This window comes from Ammospiza caudacuta, chromosome 1 (genome assembly GCF_027887145.1).
Source record: "Ammospiza caudacuta isolate bAmmCau1 chromosome 1, bAmmCau1.pri, whole genome shotgun sequence".
NCBI classification, from domain to species: domain Eukaryota; kingdom Metazoa; phylum Chordata; class Aves; order Passeriformes; family Passerellidae; genus Ammospiza; species Ammospiza caudacuta.
This window is the reverse complement of record NC_080593.1, coordinates 42,974,179-42,995,056: the sequence shown is the minus strand read 5'-3', so window position 1 is coordinate 42,995,056 and position 20,878 is coordinate 42,974,179. Positions and strand designations below refer to the sequence as shown.

General features: G+C 41.0%; 1 protein-coding gene across 3 annotated transcripts in view; it reads left to right on the top strand.

Annotated features, from left to right (window-relative positions):
• The window catches only part of SNRK (SNF related kinase), a 39,695-nt gene extending 22,855 nt beyond the window's left edge, over positions 1-16,840 (top strand). For all 3 annotated transcript variants that reach the window (XM_058810839.1, XM_058810847.1, XM_058810855.1), the window contains exons 4-7: positions 4,247-4,388; positions 7,274-7,486; positions 8,563-8,697; positions 13,010-16,840. In XM_058810839.1, coding sequence (XP_058666822.1) covers positions 4,247-4,388; positions 7,274-7,486; positions 8,563-8,697; positions 13,010-14,228 — 1,709 coding nt within the window. In that variant the 3' untranslated portion in view covers positions 14,229-16,840. The remainder of the gene's footprint in view (positions 1-4,246; positions 4,389-7,273; positions 7,487-8,562; positions 8,698-13,009) is intronic.
• The last annotated feature ends 4,038 nt before the right edge of the window (positions 16,841-20,878 follow it).

The window sequence follows — 20,878 nt, the reverse complement described above, 5'->3', positions numbered from 1 at the left end:
ATTGCTTGGGGAAATAACAAAATTTGGTAAATATACTTATAATGAAGTAACCTCTGATTATCCTTTACTAACTTCTCTAAGACAACCCTACTTAAAGATCCTGCATCTTTGAGCTAGATTACACTATTCTGGAGTAGAAGAATTCTCCAAAATTAACTGTGATTATTACATTAAATGAGTGAACAAAATTTGTATATTTAGAGAACAGAGCTATACATTTAAGTGTTTTTGCAGTATATTTTCAAATTTTTGAATTTTGAATTTGACTGAAAAATGTGCAGCTGTGTTAACAAGAGCCTCATTAAAGGTGGCATCGCATCAGTCATCTGGTTGGTTGGCTTTAGTTGCATGAGGAGTTGCAAACAATTGATGTGCTCTGGTTAAGCTGTGGCACAGAAAAGGGACAAGGAATCAACCCCTTGTTTGGAGAGTTTGCATGTGAAGGGGCAGGACAGAACTCTTGAATGTGTTCTCCTAGTACACCTGCAACATCCAAATGGCTCTGCTTTTAGAGATGAGAGGCTTGCTATAATGTGGTATTGCAGGGCTTGTGAAGGTGTTGCTAAGATGACATCTGTCGTGTGACATAACAGGGTCTGCACTAAGCCTCCCAGTGATTTTTCAGTGTTACATGTGGATTAGATTTCTCAGGCATACTCTTTCTTGCTTCCTGGTTATTAGTAGGCTTTTAAGTTTTGCTGAGGCTGCTCAGCTTTGTCTGTGACACCGCAAGCTGAGTCATTTTAGTCACCTTGGCTGTAGGTGCAGTGAAGTTGATCTTTTTACAGCTGCAGCTGTAAAAATAGGCTGAGAATAAAAGCCATGTAATTGTTTCTGTTCAGTGTTACTTCTTGCTCACATCAGAATAAACATCTGCTATGCTGGCAGGATAACAAAATACACATTTGTCAGAAAAGTATAATAGCAAGCATTGCTTGTAGTTTATAAGAGTGAGGTAAAGTGTAGTTGTTGCTGCTCTAGTGCTCTTCACTGAGAGGCTAAGAATATCTACATAATATGCCAAGGTTAAATGGTATTTAGCACTGTTTTTAGTTTCTAAAAAACTTTTTCTGCATACACATTATGCCCTTTTAGTGTATATTTTTTGCATTAAACAGAATTAGTGATATAGTGAAACACAGTAGCAGTTAAGTGCATGATGTATATTTCATTATTAACCAGAGTTTTTATTCTATTTTCATACAGCTGTGTTAAAATGATCTCATTTTACTATTTGCAGCTATTCTTATCTGGAAAGACCTATGGGTACAGACTACAAAATATAGTAACTAGTGAAAGAAAAAATACACAAAATTCTCTGTTATGTGCTGGCTAATCAGTAATTACTGTTTTATTTGTGAAAACATAAAGGTTGATGTCTAATGGACATTGCATAATGGCAAGCAGTAGTGGTTTGGGAGTTTTTGTTTGCATTTAGACAATCAGTTGGGTTTTGCTTCTAAAAAGGGCTTTTTATTTTTATGAAGTAAGTGTGCATACATGTTTATCTAAATAACTTTTGGAAAACGAAAACATCACCTGTTATTACACATATCCTTTCAAACTGAAATATAGCAAAGTATATGCATAGCCCAGAGAAGAAGCCATGTGTGTAAAATAAAAAATAAATTAGGAGGCTGCCTTGTAATGGAAAATACTTAACTGTAGGTTCAGCATCTGCTCAGTGCAGTTGAAACTTCCAAGGTCTGGTAGGGTTTTCTGTATATGGCAATTTCATGGAACTTTAATTCTCGTCTTTGGTTGCTGTCCTTTTCTCAGGACTGTCTTACTGTTTTTAAGCTTGATTTCTTACACTGCTATCTTTTTCCTTCTGTATAAACTTTTTATATGCTTATTTTTAACTAACAGTTTAATTAGATTGCTCCCCTCCCCAGCATTTTTTTCTCTTGGCTTACATTTAGCCAGTATGTATTGCTTTATTATAGCAAATGTAGTTTGTAATAATGAATACTGTGGGGACTCTTGTAAAATACTTCATGGTGAAAGAACACATGAAGCATTCTATTCTGTTGTGGGGAAGTATTGAGCAGAATACTAGGATAGTTCAAATCAGAACATAGATCTTAGGCAAAGTTAAAAAAGATGACTGGTCACAGAAATGCATAAATTCACCTGTCTTTTGTGCTTGTAAAAACCTCATGTAATCTGTTGTGTGATGGGAAGTAGATAATAAACCAAAACTTTTTGGCTGTGTGGAAACTAAACAAGCAGAAAGACAACAATTAACTTTACAAAATTAAATGTGAACCTTTTAGGTGAAACTGCCTCCCTGTCTTGTGAGGGCTTTTAAAGTCCTGCATTCCTAAACATCGCCTTTCTGGCCTCAAGTTATCCAAGTACTAAAACACTTACTGAATCTGTAAACATGGTGATGGTCATGCTGAATTTGCAGGTATGCATGATATGGTGTACCAGCCTCAAAATGCTGAGTATCTACACGATTGAGGCTCTAGTGAGCATAGCAGAAATCCAATAATTGTCCGAGTTTAATAGTATACACTTAGAACAAATTAGAGCTCTAAAGAAAATTACCATGTGGTGTTCTTATTCCCCTGTCAGCTAAACCATAAGAAGAATAGGTCATAACTAGGAAAATGAGTAATTGTTCTTGGGATGAATCTGTGTGATTTACTTTGTTAAATAAAATTGTAGCCATCCTTCAGCATGAAATGCACATTGAGTATTTTGAATGGACAAGATGCAGTTGAGTAGGTAGTTTATGTGGATCCCTCTTGCAAGTCTTTCCAGGAAAAAGCTGGTGTGCTCTGTGTCCCAGATCACTGCTGGCTGCTCTCCCCTCTTCCGTGGGAGGTGCCTGCCCAGTCATCTCTCAGCTGTTTGGTTTTCCTAGGTACAGATCTGTAACGTGTTAAGGGTTTAAGACCCAAAATTGCTGCTGAAATTCCCAGAGCATGGAGTTGTAGCTGAAGTTTAAGATCATGAAGATTTTATTAACCATATATTGGAGCAAGTAATTTATTGTTCTGCTTGCTATATGATGCATTTCTTAATATTTATGTTTCCTTTATTGAATGCAGTGACACTCATTGAATATTTTTTCTTAGGCAGGCTCTTAATAAGAATTTGAGCTAAATATTAGCTATTACACTAAGCAGAAAGCAACCACAGGGCTTCAATGCCCCAAAGTGCTTCTTTTTCATCTTTTGGTATGCCATTCCACCGGGGAGCAAGAGAGTTGTTAAATGTTTATTTTACACAAACAGGAATTAGAATGAAACAAGAAGAGTCCCAGAGTGTAGTAGAAATAGCTGTTAATTGTTGTGTTCGGATATTTTTTAAGAAACCTCAGCACCCAAACCCACTACTCCACACTTTGTAGTATCATTGGTATAAGAAGCTGGTTTTACATAAACTAATTTGTTACTATTGGAAGTTCCAAGTTTTAAAGCAACACAACATCATTGAAGGGACAACAGCAAAATCAGTCTTATTGAAATAAGTGACTTTTTTTGTGATTTCTTACCTCACTGAGTAGGTGGGGATTGGTCTCTTTCTCCAGGCAGCAACTGACAGAACGAGAGGGACACAGCCTTAAGCTGTGCCAAGGGAAATTTAAGTTGGATGTTTGGAATAAGTTTTTTACTGAAGAAAGAGTGATAAAATACTGGAATGGTCTGCCAGGGGAGGTGGTGGAGTCACCATCCCTGGATGTGTTTAAGAAAAGACTGGATGTGACACTCTGTGCCATGGTTTAGTTGAGGTGTCAGGGCATGGGTTGTACTTGATGATCTTGAAGGTCTCTTCCAACCCAGTGATTCTGTGATTCTGAGAACCATGTAAACAATACAGAGAACAGTTTATGCAAGTCCTTGAGAAAGGAATGTGCTTTGAATTCAAATCTCTTGAATAACCTGTGCCTACTTGTTATCAAAAGGGTAATGAATTCTTGCCTTCTAAGTGACCAGATTATTTTCAGCTTTATCTAACACTGCTGTCAAAAGTGTTAATGCATCTCAAACTGTTATGCATCCTTGAAGTAATGAATTTTACGTTTTTTCCCCTTCAAAAACTGTGAAAGTTGTCAAGCAGTGGAACTACTGTATTTTGTACTCAGTGGAATTGTAATTTCCATAAGTAATGCTCATAATGAAGAGTGCAATAATCACCCCAGTATGCATTTTAAGAATATTTCATGGGTTGGATGGTAATCATGTCTGTATCCTCAACAGTTTGGGTTTTTTAAATATGTACTTTATATTTGCAGATATATGGAGTTTGGGGGTCATCCTGTTCATGTTAGTCTGTGGACAACCACCATTCCAAGAAGCAAATGACAGTGAAACTCTGACTATGATAATGGACTGCAAATACACGGTGCCACCTCACGTGTCCAGAGAATGTAAAGAGTAAGTAGAGTACTAAACAACTTGGAAGCATTCACAGAAGTGGATTTGCATTACTTTTGGGACTTCCCCATACTATATTATCAATGTATAGAATGTTCCTTCATACTCTTCCTTTTATGTCTCTCAGTTGTCATGCATTTTATAAAGAATTGAAGAAATTACTCACTACTGATTGGCTTTGGCCAACGCTTTGCCTGGACAAATTACCAGGTGGTGCTGAGATTATTCTGTCACAAGAGTTAGGAATGTACTGCTGCTTATCAATTTCTGTCCAAACAAGTTACCAAAACCTGTCACACAGCAAGATTTGCTCATCTGCTACTGAAATTGCAACTCCAAATTAACATCCGAGGCTGTCAAGGGAGAAAAATATTTGGTCTGGAAATACCATATCCATTTAGGAGTCACAATTCCTTTTGATGTGTTTATCTGCAGTGTTCACTGGAGCCTTTTTATTGATATGTTCCAGTATTTCCCATGCTTCCCTATTGGTTAAGAACCTTCAGGCCTTTAAATATATGTCCCAGTTGCATCATTTAGACTATTTTAAAATGTTCGTTGGGGTTCTTGAATCTGCAGTAGAGTATCTTTTAATTTTCAATACAGACAACCAGATGCCTTTATAAATGCTTGGAAAATGCATTTGGTTCAGTCAAAAAAACTAGAGCAGCATCTAGAATTCTGTTACTTACCAAAGAATGAAGTTACAGCTGTGGTCATGATGACCATTCCTTTCTTTACCTATCATCTGTGCAGTCCAGGAGTGTGATGCATAACATGGTGAGCAGCATCCTGGCCTGCATCAGCAGCACTGTGGCCAGCAGGACCAGGACAGTGATCCCCTATGCTCAGCCCTGGTGAGGGCACATCCTGAGCCCTGGGTTCAGTTTCTGAGCTCTTAGGAAAGACATTGAGGTCATGGATTGTGTCCAGAGAAGGGCAGTGAAGCTGGGGAGCAGCTGAGGGAGCTGGGGTTGTTTAGCCTGGAGAATAGGAGGCTCGGGGACACCTTACTGCTCTCTACAACCTCATGAAAAGAGATTGTAGCCAGGTGGGGTCAGTCTCTTCTCCTAGGTGATAAGCAATAGCATGAGGAAATGACCTCAAAGTTAAGATTGGATATTAGGAAAAATTTCTTGTCAAGCCTTAGAACAGGCTGCCCAGGGAAGTGGTAGAATCACTGTGCCTGGAGGTGATGATGATGATTCAGAATAAGTGTAAATTCGGTACTTAAGATGGTTTAGTGGTGAGCATGGTGGGTGCTATTTTACTGGCTAGACCTGATGCTCTCAGTAGTCTTTTCCGACCTTAATGATTCTGTAACTCTGTGCTGGTGTTCTTGTCTTGTCATTAGCACCCTCCAGTAACATGGGAAAGCTGCTCTGAGCTTGAAGAGCTTCACATACAGGAAGAGGTTTTAAGTACAGTACAGGAAGAGGTTTAAGAGGGAGCTCTTATCAGTGAATTGTATCGAATCAATCTCTTGAGATGCTGCATGGTGAGGCCAGGAACCTTACCTTTTGCAGCCTTTTGCTTAATATACTTGCTAACAATGATTTGCTTACATGTCCAGATCTGCTTTCTCTGTACAAAGCATGAACAATGTACAGCCAGTTACCCAGGTCCTTTATAGGTTAGGTTTTCTTAGGGAAAAGACTCTGGGAGTGCTTAAACTTCCTTCTTGGAGTGAAAGCATTTGTGGATTGAGATGCATAAACAAGCTTCAAGCACGAGGCACGTGTACTGCATTGTGACATTTTACTACAGGTGTAGTTTAAAAAGAAGTCAAATTAAATATGGAGTTTGTTCTCTTTCTGTCATAATATTGACAAAAGCAAAGAAACTTAAGGGTCCCATGTCTCACCCTGCCTTTCCTCTTGGTAAGGAAAGAAACCACAGCTAATAAAAAGAAATGTGACCTTTTTTACTATAGAATTTTTAAGAAGGTTGGATTAACTCCATTTCTTAAATCTATACATCATCTCACACAGGAAAAAAAAAACCAAAAAAAAACCCATTGAAAAATTGTGATTAATTTTGTGCCTTGTGTGTGGCCTTGCAGCCAGAAGTTGCATGGTATAGTATATTCAGTGGAAGAGAAAGCACTATATGAGAACTGGAGAACATGTTGGAGCAATAGAGTTTCTTTGTAACCTTGGCAACAAAACCATATATACGTATTTGTTGAACAAAGCCAAAAATACTTCCCCCAAGAATCTTCCATGTATAGTAAGTGAACAGAGATGTGCTGTGCTAATGAAGTCTTCTTTCTCTGTTTACTTGGGGAATTCATGCACTTTCTTTCCAGCATTTGTAAAATCTCACTATCAGCTCATTAGTAGATTTGTCCCTACATCATCCCAGAGAGTGCATTGGTCTGTTTAGTTTTTTTATATGTGGGTAGAACAAATCACAGTTTTTTCAAGGATGCTGAAGACTCAAATTTCTGATAGTTACTTCAGAATAACATATTTCTGTTTATCTGTTGCCATTCCATATACTTGTTCACAGCAGCAGTAATAAAAAAAATCACATTTCTATTTTTTTACCATTTACTTTACTAGCTGATAGGCCACCTGTGACCTGTAATTACCCTGTAAAACCTACTAAAATCAAATAAATGAGAAAAATCAGATTAATTATCTAGTACAGTAAATGAAAACTGTAGAGTTTATGGTATTTATAGTTTTAATAAACTGTTTCAGTTTAGCAGTATTTTTAATGTCTTTGAGACTAAACAGTTTCCCATCACATTGTTTACTGTGGGACTTCAGAAGATCTGTGTGACCTGACAGCAGAAAATGCCTTCCTAATGTTGCTCTCACAACAGCTGCTTTTTTAAACACGTGTGTGCATTTTTGTTTAGATTTATTTTTTATTCACAGTCTAATTACACGGATGTTGCAGAGAGACCCGAAGCGAAGGGCGTCTTTGGAAGAGATTGAAAACCATGCATGGCTCCAAGGAGTTGATCCATCTCCTGCAACCAAGTATAATATTCCTCTTGTATCCTACAAAAACCTGTCTGAGGAGGAGCACAACAGTATAATACAGCGCATGGTTCTTGGGGACATCGCAGACAGAGACACCATAGTGGAGTAAGTCAGCAGTGTTCTAGATGGATGCACTTTGTTTTGTGTACCTCTTGGTTTTGATTCAAGAACATCCTGAGAACCTTGGGCACTTTGGTGTTTAAATATCAGGGCATTCAGTTAATAAACAAAGTATTGCAGTCTTGCTCTGTGATAGGATATTGAGGGATCAGAAGTACTTAAGTATAACCAAATTTAGGAATAACTTCAAAAAATGTGTTGGAACAGTGTGTTGATTCCTGCTGTAGCTGTCTTGAGTAAACCTAAGTGCTTTGGAATCCATGCTTGTTCTTCATCTCTCATGCATATTTGAAGGGGACAAATTCTAGCATTTTTCCCTTAGCATATTTCCAGTGTACCTGAATCTTTGTTCATTTAAAATATTATTCCCTTTATCTTTGTAATGCATAATGGTCAGTGTCACTGAGGGAGCTTGCTAGAAGACTGCATAGGTGCTTCTAATAGAATAAAACTGCCAAATTTCTAAAATATTCCCCAAATTGAAAGAGGTCTTAAATATTTTTTATCTTTTTTAATGTGTTCAGCTGTTAAACACTGTTTATGTGGAAGGGAAAGCAGCAGTCTCACTTCCTAAGCTTTTAGCTGTGTAACAGGGGCAGCCTTTCTGTTACAATGTCTGAGTTACACTTCCTGGTTTTTGAACTTATTTTTGCTATAAACTCAATGTGACAGTCCTAAAATAATTAAAGTTTTCTTCCATTTGTTGCATAACCAAATACTGGTACTTTGTGGTTGCATGTGCCAGTGGGAGAGCCCATCGTTGGTGCAGAACATTAATAAAAAACAGTTGTCATTTACAGAATGTGAAATAAAAAAATAATTTCTTACTTTTGATGGATGGTATTCTAAGGATGTCTCCTCTCAACTATAGCTGAAATTGCTGGACTTGTTGGCCCTTTATTTTTAATAAAATTAAGGCATGCTTGTCAAAAGATCAGAAATGGGTAGTCCTGCTTTCAGGCACTCTTCCTGCTTGGGAAGCACAGCGAGCTGCAAGATACATGTCCAATTGTTAGAAACCACTGATGGATGGGTTATTTCATGTTTTGTACTTTCCTCAGGGCATTGGAGACTAACAAATACAATCACATCACTGCTACTTACTTCTTACTAGCTGAAAGGATCCTGCGAGAAAAACAAGAGAAGGAAATTCAGACCAGATCTGCAAGCCCCAGCAACATCAAAGCCCAGTTCAGGTGAGAATTTAGGAATCTAAATGACTGGGAGGGGTTTGGGAGTTTTTTTTGTTTGTTTGTTTAAATTGTCTTAGTGAGAATATTAAATTTCTCAAGTACTGCTTTCTTGAAAACAGTAAAATATTCATTGCAAATTTTAATGTCTTCAAAGGGCTGTAGACACTTCAGAAACTGTTCAGAAATCAGTTGCACATAATATTTTCAATTCCTACCTTTCTCAGGAAATGACAAGGCAATTTGAAGCCTGTACCTAAGAGGCAAGTTTTCACACCTCCTAGAAAAGGGCTTGTTCATTGACCTTCAGCTCCTCATACAAATTGTGTTATGTAATATCCCTGGAGAAAAATTAGTTGCATAATCCATAAACCTGCTTGTGACACAGTAAAACTAAAAGGAGAGAATTTGGCTTCTGGCATCTAGTTGGTATTGCTATGTTCAGCCAGTTCATTTGCTCTGCAGCCAGTTACCAAAGCATCCCACGTTCTCAGTTACAGCAGAATATGCTTTAAAAAACCAACCAACCAAAAAAAGAACCCCAAAACCAACCAACCAAAACACCCAACCCGAAAGGCAAATAGTATAGTTTCCACTTCCACATAGATATTGGAGGATTCAAGTTTTGAGCAGTTATTTTTCTTAAACATTGTGGTTTTTCTTTCCTTAGTTAAGTTTTAAACTATCACTAGGGATCTGCTGATATTGGATAAAATATTCATTGGCCCATCTTGACAATTGTTCCAGTGAAGGTGGAGGAGGTACTGAGGCATTGTCATTAACTTTCATCTTGTAACTTCCAGTATTTCCAAAAGTTGCCTATTTAGGTAATACTGGTAATTGCTATTAGCAATAATAGCAATTGTTAGTAGATAATTTATTAATGAGAAAAGAATACTAAGGGTTTGTCCTGACATTGAGCACTGCTAACTCCAGTAACCCCTTCAGTGTTGTTTATCTGTATGACCTAGAGAAAAAGACAAAATAACTTGTTCATTCCAAAAGTTTCTCTGTGCAACTTCCAGGCAAAGTCATATGTGAAATCATTTAATAGGAATAAATGCTGGGATGTCCTTCTGGTGCACAGTCATAGTGTTCCTTGGTCTAAATGATAAAAGTAAGATACTACTACCTCAAGTTAAATGTAAAAAAAATGAACACTTGTTAGAGTAAGGACACACACTTGGGAAAATAGGTTAAAGTCTCCAATGGTTGTCACCTTGGATTCAGGCTTGAGATTTTAGAGGCATCTCTTCTGAATGCCATTCTGTCTCCCTGAATTAGGAGTTGATGCTCCATGAATGTTACAGTGTTTTCAGTGTCTTAGTGTCTTTGTCATCCCCAGGTGGGACTGCACCCTGTACTGTGTACACCTAATCATCATTCACTCATGTAGAAATCACTCAGTGATCACTAATGTGGGAAATTTTATCTTAGGTAGTTGCAGGTACTTGAGAAGAGTTACTGTTGCAGGCATGTAAGGGTCTGCAGACATAAATGGTCTGGAGCTTGGTGTTAGAGAGCTCACCTCTGTTACTTTGGCTCAGCAGTTCTCTCATGATGGATCATCCCCTCATTTCAATGTCAGCCTCTTTGAAAAAAGAAGGCCCATCAAATGTGCCTAATACTAAGTATTACATTTAAAACAAATTACTCTAGTGGAAGACCTGGAGTTCACCTTCAAATGGAAATTGTAAAACTATAAAGTTGGCTTTTGAATTGTTTGGGGTTTTTTCCCTCAGTGTCACTCTTTCAGTAAAGAGCAGCTCTAGTTATAAAGAAACTGGAACAAAAAGTTCAATTAATCTAAATTATTGTATGAATTAGTAATGTTGGAGTAGTTATAGCCTGCCCTAGGAGTATGAATTTTCATTACAAAGACATCTGCACAAACTTGGGAACCCTTGCTCTTATGGTCCCAGTAGCTGTTCTTTGCCTCCATGATGGTTCTAAATTCTGAGTGTTTCTATAGAATGACCTTATAGAACAGACAACTCAGTAGTGCATTACTTTGATTTTGAGACCTCAAAATATTAAAAAAAAACAAACTTACTTACAACCTGGAGCTTGTTTTCTGTCCCTCTTTCCCCTCAGGCCCACTGGGAATAAAGGGAGAGGCAGAAGGGAAGGGAGGCAAACATGGGCTGCTATGAGAGATAAACATACTGTAGTGAGGAGATTTATTGCCTGGCAACTACAGTACTGTAAGGTACTATATTTGCTCTTTATTGTGACAACTACAGAACTCTTCCTATTTTTGCTGACAAACCAGTCTGTTCTTTTAGCATGGCAAGTTCCTATAAGATTGAGATCTTCATTTTCTGTCATGTTTGTAGTTATGTTTCTAGCGTGTTTAAGTCCTATTTGTTAATTACAGGCAATTGTGTTTAAAATACACAGCAGAGCACAAGTCATCAGCAAACTGGGCCAGTGTTCCCCAGCATTTCTGGAGACAGCTGGGACCTAAGGGAGGGGGCCAGCATGACACCAAGGAAGACCACAGCCCAGGCTTCGCTTCCTGTCTGTGCAGCTTGGCTCAGAGCTGCTGCTTTTGTTGCTTCCTTCCAGGTAGAGCTCCCTCCTCACTGGAGAGGCAGGTGAGGGCCACCAGCAGCTCCCAGTGAGACAGGCAGGAGCCTGCATGGCTCCACACAAGGAATGCACCACACAGGCTTAGGAGGTGTGTGGGCAGCCAGGTCCCACTGTTGGAGGGTCCTGGCTTGGAGGTTTCTGGCACTGCTGGTTGAGCATAAGTGACACAAGTGCTTCAAAGCAAAGTCTGCGGCAAGGCTGGGAGAGTTTATTGCTGGTTTTAGTCCAGCCTCCTCCTCAAAGTTTGCACAGCTGGGGAGAGAGTTGTCAGGAGACAACCTGGCATAGACCAGTATCTCACACTTCAGGGGCCTTTTCTGTGCAGCCTTCAGCAAATGCAGTCCTGCCACAGCAAAGGGGTGTCTGAGCCTTCCCTCGTCCTTCAGCTTGACCTCCTGACACGGCAGAGAGCAGGAAACTGATGTGATTCTTGTGTCTTTGTATGCAGCCTGTCAGGCAGATACCTGGGGTCACACTTGGTGTGAAATGTTCTCTGCTGTCCTCCTCCTCTTGCTTATAAACTGGGCCATGAAGCCATGCAGCCCTTTGTTTTGGCACACAGAAAGTATGGTTGAGAATGTCCTGTAATAGGCTGCCCATATGTGAACAGAGGTCTTTACAACAGCTTTTCATGCAGTAGTGAGAGTATTTTTGTTATATAAATTTAAGAGATTGGCAAACTTTTTGAAATGAAAGCCAAGAAATGTGGGGCCTATGCTTAGTGAAGAAGTTGAAGAATTGTTCAGTGTTAGCATGTTGGTCTGTAGATGTTGGTTTTTTGGATTAGGCTTTTAAAATAGCAAGAGTAAAGACTGACAGTCTTTGTTCTTAAGTTTATTCTGTGTGCATTACTGGAATATTACAATCTATGTTAGGATTTAAAGTTAAATGCAAATAATTAGAGAGTAGCTTGAAATACTGGAGATAAGACACCAACTGCCCACTTGTAAAACTGATGGACACTCATGTTACTTTCCTTTTGATTTGAGCTAATGCTATTACAGAGTCATACATTTTCAACTTGGATTTACAGTTTATTCAAGTGTCATATTCTTAAGCAGCTTGAGTTCTTAATTCATGCAGTTGTATCATTCCAGATTCTCAGCGAAGGACAAATAAATGTATGATCTCAGTTTGCATGTGTTTAAGGGAACTTTCTAGAATAGAGCTTGGTGAGGATGAGAGACTGTTTCATCTGACTCACCTTTTCAATCTCACTCATGTTAAATCTAACCTAATTTTTATATTAAGAATATTGGGGGAAAACTCCAGGAGCGTCAGATTAAAAGTAGTTTGCAATACTATCTTCCTTAAGTTGTGCTTGAATAGGCTTGTACCTTTCTCTAGGTATAGTGGTGGTTCTGTACCAATCTCAGATTATGTTTTTGAAACACAATTATTTCAGGGTTTTTTTATTGCTTAATTCATTTTCTGAGAGCAGTGAAATCTTAAATTTTGATTTGACAGTAACCAACATAATTTCTAAACTGTGTTCTTGTATAGATGGTTCCTTTCAAACAGCAGCATTTCCAGAGGAATGCACATTCTCAGAGAACACTTCCTTGTGCTCAGTCACTCAGTACTGTTGTTTACAGACATGCCACTCAGCAGCCCAATTTGTGTGTCAGTACTTGTGCTTCTCTGGTGCAGATCTTACACTCCCTTGTAAGTTCTGCAATGCCTGCCGTGATGTAAACTTCCTGTTTATCTTCCATTTTCTATGCAGGCAGTCGTGGCCGACAAAAATCGATGTGCCGCAGGATCTGGAGGATGACCTTACAGCAACCCCTCTGTCCCACGCCACTGTTCCCCAGTCCTCGCCGGCTCGCACGGCTGAGAACGTTCTCAACGGGCACCGCAGCAAGGCCCTCGCGGACTCCACAAAGAAGGAAGAGATCCCTGAACTGGCCGGGCCAGCACTCTCAGCAGTTCCATCGGTGAGCTTAAAGCCCACTACCAGTGGCCGGAAGTGCTTGTTCAGAGTCGAAGAGGATGAAGAGGAGGATGAGGAAGATAAAAAACCTATTTCACTTTCTACTCAAGTTGTTCTGCGTCGTAAGCCTTCGGTTACAAACCGTCTTACTTCGAGAAAGAGCGCACCAGTGCTCAACCAGATCTTTGAGGAGGGCGAGTCAGATGATGAGTTTGACATGGACGAGAACTTGCCCCCAAAGCTCAGCAGGTTAAAGATGAACATCGCCTCGCCCAGCACCGTGCACAAACGCTACCACCGGAGGAAAAGCCAGGGCCGGGGCTCGAGCTGCAGCAGCTCCGAAACCAGCGATGACGACTCGGAGAGCAGGAGGCGTCTGGACAAGGACAGCGGGTTCACTTACTCCTGGCACAGGCGGGATAGTAGCGAAGGGCCGCCGGGCAACCAGGGGGACGGTGGTGGGCAAAGCAAACCCAGCAACAGCAACGGAGGGGTGGACAAAACGAGCCCGGGCGATAACAGCAAAGGTGGGGGCAGTCCCTCTGGTGGCTCTGGGGGAAACACCAACACCACCTCGGGTTCCACTCGGAGATGCGCTGGATCTGGAAACTCCATGCAGCTCTCATCCCGAAGTGCAGGGGAACTGGTTGAAAGCCTGAAGCTAATGAGCCTTTGTCTAGGTTCACAGATTCACGGCAGCACGAAATACATTATTGATCCTCAAAACAATCTGTCCTTTTCCAGTGTAAAAGTACAGGAGAAATCATCGTGGAAAATGTGTATAAGCTCCAGCGGAAGTGCAAACCAGCCTTCATCACTGGGCAGCCTAAAATTTTTTTCCGACCAAATGTCAGACACAACAAACGAATTGGAACGGCTAAAGAACAGGAACTTGAAAAACAATGTGCTACAACTACCTCTCTGTGAAAAGATCTCTGTGAATATTCAGCGGAACCCAAAGGACGGGCTGCTGTGTACCTCCAGTCAAACCAGTTGCTGTCACGTCATTTGACAATGACCTGACTTGAACAGCTCGATTCGCTGGACAGAGTCATTCTTCCTGGTCAGAGCTGTGAACACCTTGTCACGGACCCCCTTTTGTTGTCTTAAGATTTTTAAGTGGGCTTCAATCAGTTATTTATTATATTTTAATTTTGTGTTTGCTTGATGGTATGACGGATGCATGGTCTTTGCATGCTGCTAGCAGATATGTTTTTCTTTTTCAACACAATAGAATATTTTATTGTGTAATTTTTACATTTATAATTTTACTATGGAAGATCTGGATGAAATTAAAATAAAGATCTGGATCCTAATGTAAATGAAGCACTTAGAAGTTTCATGTTCTGCACTTAAACTAGAAAGAGAAGCTTTTGTTTGCTTATGAAATGTTAATTCTTGTTCTGACCTTCTGTGAAAACTAAAATATGTGATATGTGGCATACTTCTATGTGTCTGAAACAGAACCAAAGCAATAATGTTTTGATGCTGAAAACTCTTCAGGGAGCTTTCAGATGTTCCAAGGCTTGTACAAAGCAAAGATGCACTGAAAATTAGTGATCTTGAAATATGATTTTAAACCCACACCTATTTGTCTTAAGCTATGATATAGATGAAGTTGTGGCTCAAAATCAAACCGAAAAGATCTTGTTTTGCTAGAGGCAGTTTTCTTTAAAAAAAAAAAAAAAAAAAGAGGCAAGTAGATTTGTAAGGCAGCTTTCTCCCATAGAAATATGTTAATATTACAAGCAGACAATCTTTTTTAATATAACAAAGGTAAATTATTAAGTCTACTTCTGAGTTTTTACATGCTAACTGAAAAGAAAGTATTTGTATTAATTACTTTTGTTAGTAGTATATCATGACACTTAGTATTTTAGGTTTCTACCTTGTGAACGTTCTCTGCTGTTCTCGCCTCCCTTCCCTGAGATTCCAGAAGGCAATAAGGGATGGAAAACCTTTAGGTAATTGGATTCACACTGAAATTGTCATTTACAGTTTTGTTATTATTACTCTTTTTAGGACTTAAAATACTGCTGTTCCCCACATGTACATCACTTATTTTCCCTCAGAAATGCACTTGTTTATAAAGTCCATTTAAAACAGCCTGTAGGAAAGTGTTTCTTTCACAGCTCTGAGCCTTCCTGTCAGATTTCCCATTGCCATGGCAAGGTCTTGATTTAGAGTATTTCTGTACAAAAGGATACTTTTGACCAGATGAATTAACTTTGTGTAATTTTAGTATCTAGAATAAAATATATTGCAGATTCCTAGTTTTGGGAAGGGCAAGAATGTTTTATTTTTTCATGCTGTGCACTGGGTCTTCTAAGCAATTCTAGTGAAACTGGGGGTACTATGTAGCAGCGCCCTGGGCAGACCCTGGGTGTCCCAGAGGAGTTTGACACTGTTGAGCATCTTGTAACACTTTCAGAATGGTCAATACAGAGTTTTGTGTCTGCTGTGGAGGGAGCAGAGCACCAAAGAGCAGCTGGGTCAGGATGGCCACAGCTCACAACAGCTCTTGTTGTGATTCCTGCAGGACTTCAGAGAGTCTGACGTGCATGGGGTGTCTTTCCTGGTGAGCTGAGCCAGGGGCTCTGCTTCTGGAACAAGGCAAAGGAGAAGTGTTGTGCTTCTTTAAGTTTCAATCTCTAGTTGCAGTTTAGTTAAAAGCTACAAGCATAGACGTGTGGGTGAAGCCATAGAACATAATTGCTTGAATTTTTTGAGCAGGGATCTAACCAAGGGCCAGAAACGAGATGTGTGGTTCACAGACAGTGAGCGTAACATCCACGTAGGAGACGAGTTTATAAAGGGCATTGGCAATAAACTTTATTTGTTGCAGCTTTTTTCCAAGTATTGTAAATACTCTTTCCTGATATGTACAGCCTTGGAATGGCACCTTTTAACTAACCCCGGGTGTATTTTGTTTCCAATGTTTTTATATACGACTGTATATATGGTGCTCACTTTAGAACAGCAGTGTTGACCATTTATGCTGCATAGTTGTATTATAGCCTTATAGTTGTGTGTGGCTGGTTGGACCTCTGGGTGTACAGATGTGTACAGATGTGTTAGTCTGAGTGCTGTCCTCTCCCCCTCTGTTGATAGGTGAATGATTGTGCATGTGGTGTACGTCGTGTTATGTCGTCACGTAAAAGGAAGGGCGAGAATAACCACTACATTAAGCTAATATTGGACCAAACTATTTAGAGCAAGTAAACAGTTTCTTGTACCCCTTAACGTGTCTTTAAGAGTTGCATATAGTTACAGTAGTGTATAAAGTAAATATTGTGGAAAAACAGTTAGTCTTGTATTTTTCTGTATGTGTGTATATAAAAATATATAAAAAATAATGTACCTCTAGCAACTTAATCTGTATTTAAGATGTGACAATCTTGACACAGAATTTTAAGAGTAGCAGTCTAAATAAGCAGAATTAATGAACAGAAGTATAAAAATTTCTCACCAAGAAAGAATCCATGCGTGTTAAGAGGGTACAGAAATATCAACTGATCTTATTGCTTCTGGCAATGTTTGGCTTTTTCATTGTACAAATATTCATGGTGTGCGACAGAAATGGAAAATCCAGTTAATAAAAGTGATATCCTGACTGATGCACAAGCGGTGACTTGCACATGGCTGGGGTTTGTGTCTCCTGAAGCTGGGGGTGTGAGGGTGGCACAGGCTCCAGGCTGGTCCCTGCCCTGCAGCTCCTGGGAACAGTGAGGGGCCTTGGGAGAGCCCAGCTTGGTGTGTGGAGGGACAGCCCTTGGTGAACTGCCAGCTGCTCTCCTGCTGTGATCAAACACGTTCATTTGGGCTTAGCAGCTGTCACAGTCATCGTCTGCTGAGATTTGTCTCAAGGCTGAGGAGCTCTTCCTCAGGCAGAGCTCCAGACCATGGTTCTTCATGAGGTAAGGCAGGTAGTGGTAACAATAGAGGGGGCCCCACTTTGCCCCACCAGCATGTGCTGCAGTGAGGTGCAGGGGGCTGCCCGGGAGTGGCCTGGCCTGTGGCATCTTGTCCCTCAGTGTCTGCTGCTGCCTGTGGCTGCAGCAGCTCAGCACTGCTGCAGTGATTGAACTGCTCCTGGAGCACAAAGCGTAACCAGCCAGGGCAGGTATGGACACAGGGAGCAAAGGCACGGAACAGGTTCTGTGAATACCTGGCATTACGTGACCGCTGCTTTAGGCCAGGGCACTTGTGCAGCTGGGACCTTGCCCTGTCTGAGGAGCTTCCCAGCTCTGGGCACTGCAGAACAGGGTGGAGGTGGTAGCAGGAAAGGAGTGGCCAAGGAATTTGCTGGGCTGTGACTGTGACTGAGGAAAGGCGTAACACATTGGGTAGTGCAAGGCCAAGCAGGAACGTCTCAGTAGCTAGTAGGGGCAGGTCAGATACTTTTCATGACAGATTTTTTTAAAGGATTTTTTCATTAGCAAAAAAATCCCAAAGCAGCTGGCTAGCAATAAACAGGGAAGAAGGGCAAGCTGGAATGTCCCCATACATCAGAGACACCCCAGCCACCCTGTTAGCTTTTCCCATGGTTAAGTTTATGTGAATGAATCAGAACTGATTTGTTTGTCATTAATTCCAAATGAACTTGCTTTGAGTAAAAGGTGTTTGAGCAGTAACACCTTGATATGATTGTACTTGGGAAGGTGTAGCAATGCCTCACTTGTTGAGTTGCTGACTGCATGCAGCCAGCCAGGCTCCCTCACATGCACAGGGTGTTTAGAGGGACTGCTGGACTGCCCTTCTCCAAGGCAGTGTCTCTGCAGTTGTCTTAGCCTGCTCCCTCCCTGAACCACAGGCTATGGCTATTTATTTGTTTTTTTAAATTGTAATTGTAAGATGAATCTGTTTGGCCTATCTGCCTGTATTAAAAATGACATCAATTTCTGCAAGTCAAGAACCCTGTATTAGAGACAGAGTCGAGTCTTACTACATAGGGATAAAGAATGAGATGCCCTCTTTTTTAAGATGTGATGGAAGAATCATGTTGTAAGAAAAATGCAAGTATAGGGCCTGAGAAGCCCAGAGAGGTAATACAGACTTCATTGGGCGCTCAGATGATTCATCTCAGGAATTCATTTCAGCAGGCCCTTGTGTAACATCTTCCTCTTTCCTCCCTCTCACTGCTCTCTCTTGAGAAATACAGAGCAGAGGAGGCAGGATCTGGTTTTCTCTCTGGGCATTTGTGTGCCACATGCCCTCAGACAGGCCCAGTATTGCCCTCATGATGCCAGTGGTAACAGAGGCCATCACCACAGTGCTTTGTATCGAGCACTGGGGTGCAGAGAGAGCCTCCTCTCTCAGCACCAGCCTCCAGGGCTGGCACTGAGTCACCAGGCCCTGCTGACAGCCCTGGCACTGCCACTCGCCCCTGCAGCTCCTGGGTGAGGCATGGCAGAGCTGTCCTGAAGAAAGCACATCACAGTAGCAGGCATTGTTCCCAGGGGCTTTGCTTACATGAATAAGGAAACAAGCTCAAATTTCTCTGAATGAGATTCAAGATCAATTCCCTCAGGCCCAGGTAGGCTAAAATATCCATAATTGCTTGCCTGCTACAGTGGAACCTTTCCATGTAATAAGTGTTCTCCTCAGTAGATATCTGGAGATCCCTCTGGGCCACACAATTAGACCTGTGCTCACAAGGAACCTGATGAGAGAACTCTTGTATCACCAGCAAGTGGTTTATGAGTACCCTTCTTAAGAACAGCTTTCTTGGATTGTTAGTGCTGCTGCTAAGGAGATTTATAAAATCCAAGTCTTAACAGGCTTCTCCCACACAGTCATCTTCCCAAACAGGGTGCTCCAGCCTCATGCTTGGTTTTTCCTGAAGCTTGAGACCAGAGATAAACTTACTTTATGGCTTTAACTCAGGCACTGGCAGAACTGCCACACAGTGGCCATACAGAACTCTCTGGTGGCCTGCACTCCTGCAGGCCCAGAGCCACAGCTGTCTAGAGGTGTGAGGCTCTCAGCTGGGTAAGGGACCCTGCCTGGACCTGGGAACAGACATTCAGATTCCATACCTTGTGAATGGCAGCTACTGATAAATACCTTATTCTTTCTGACACTGTCACCTGACAACTGATTTTGGTCAGTGAGTTTCATCCCTGGCATTCCACCATTTTTACAGGTGCACCTATAGCAGAAAGGAAACAACACATTCAGGAGCACAGACAGAAAGAGTTTTTCCTCTCAAATGAGAAACGAAAATAGATGCCACCATGAATGTATAAAAAACCCAAAAGACAAAACCCAGTACACCAGACATTATGAAACACAGGAACCCCTCCCCAGGAAAGGACAAAGAGCTGCATACAGAGGAATAGGAGCTAAATTTCATTTCAGTGAAAAAATACTACTTGGCACTATGAGGGAAGATTTCTCAACAGGTTAAAGTGAGTGTTTTAGGACAGAAACAGTCTCTCTCGTGACCATGTATGTGGAACAAACTTTAATCCCTACAAAACAAAGGAGTCCCATACTTCTCATACCACTGAAGGTCAGAATTCCTCCATACCTCCTCACTTCTGGTGGAGAAGGCACCTAAGAACAGTATTGTCCCCGTTTCTAGATAAGGAAACTAAGCAGAAGTGAACGGATTTGCCCAAGGCAAAGGCAACAGCCAACATTACTGAAGTCACTGGGTACTTACACCTCACTAGAGATTTTCCTGTTAATCCACAGAAAACAAAATAAATGGATCCCACAAGGAAAACCACGGAGTTGGTTTTGCAGAAGGGGACTTGCTTGTTTCACACGATCACAGTTGACACAAGACTTGATTCCTTTTCTAAGCCATCTTAGAAAGTTATTCCAGACACTGATACAGCTGCCATCAGCAAAACACACCAACTTCATGCTCCCAGACCATGATCACTTAGCAGACCAGCAGAATCCCTTCAAAATGGCTGCAAGGTCACAAGAACATACTCCAACAGGAGCCCATCCCATGGATTTTTCTTCTCTGGAACTGCTCACTCAAAACCACTGACCAGGCAAGTTAAAACTTGAAGAAACATGAGCTACTTCAGACCAAAGTGGGCAGCAGACTGCAAAGATGGGGAGTTTTTATGGAGAACACACTGACTGCCTCCTAAGAAAACAACTGGTTTTGGGATCTCTACAGCACTGCAGGAAGGGTGACATGCTTCCCTCAGAGATCCTCAGGGCAGAGCTTGTGCAGCCCCAGCCCTGCCACTGCCTCAGGAACAGGCTGTGAAAGCAGCAGCCCATGAGATACCCCTGAAATAGCAGCAGCGTGGGGGACTAACAGTGGGAAAAGCTAGAACAGAGGAACCATAGGTTTGCTCCCCTTCCCAGGAGAACAGTCATTTCTTACTGGGTCACACCTGCAGAGCCTGAGAAACCCTAATTTTTAGTTCCAGACAAAATATATTATTTTGGCTTAGTTATACTATTCTGCTGTGGGAGCCCTGTGGCAGAAATCTGAAATGTGCAAAGCAGGCAAACACCTTAATTATGGCAGCAGCAGATTTTTGTGAACAAAATTCCAGCAAGTACCACATACAGTCACATCTAGCAAAACTGAACATCAGAGCAGCCAAAAAGAAACTGTCTCAAGGTCACAGGAGCAAACACTGTAGATTTTGTCCCATTACTGTCAGAAAACAAAGAAACATTAGGACA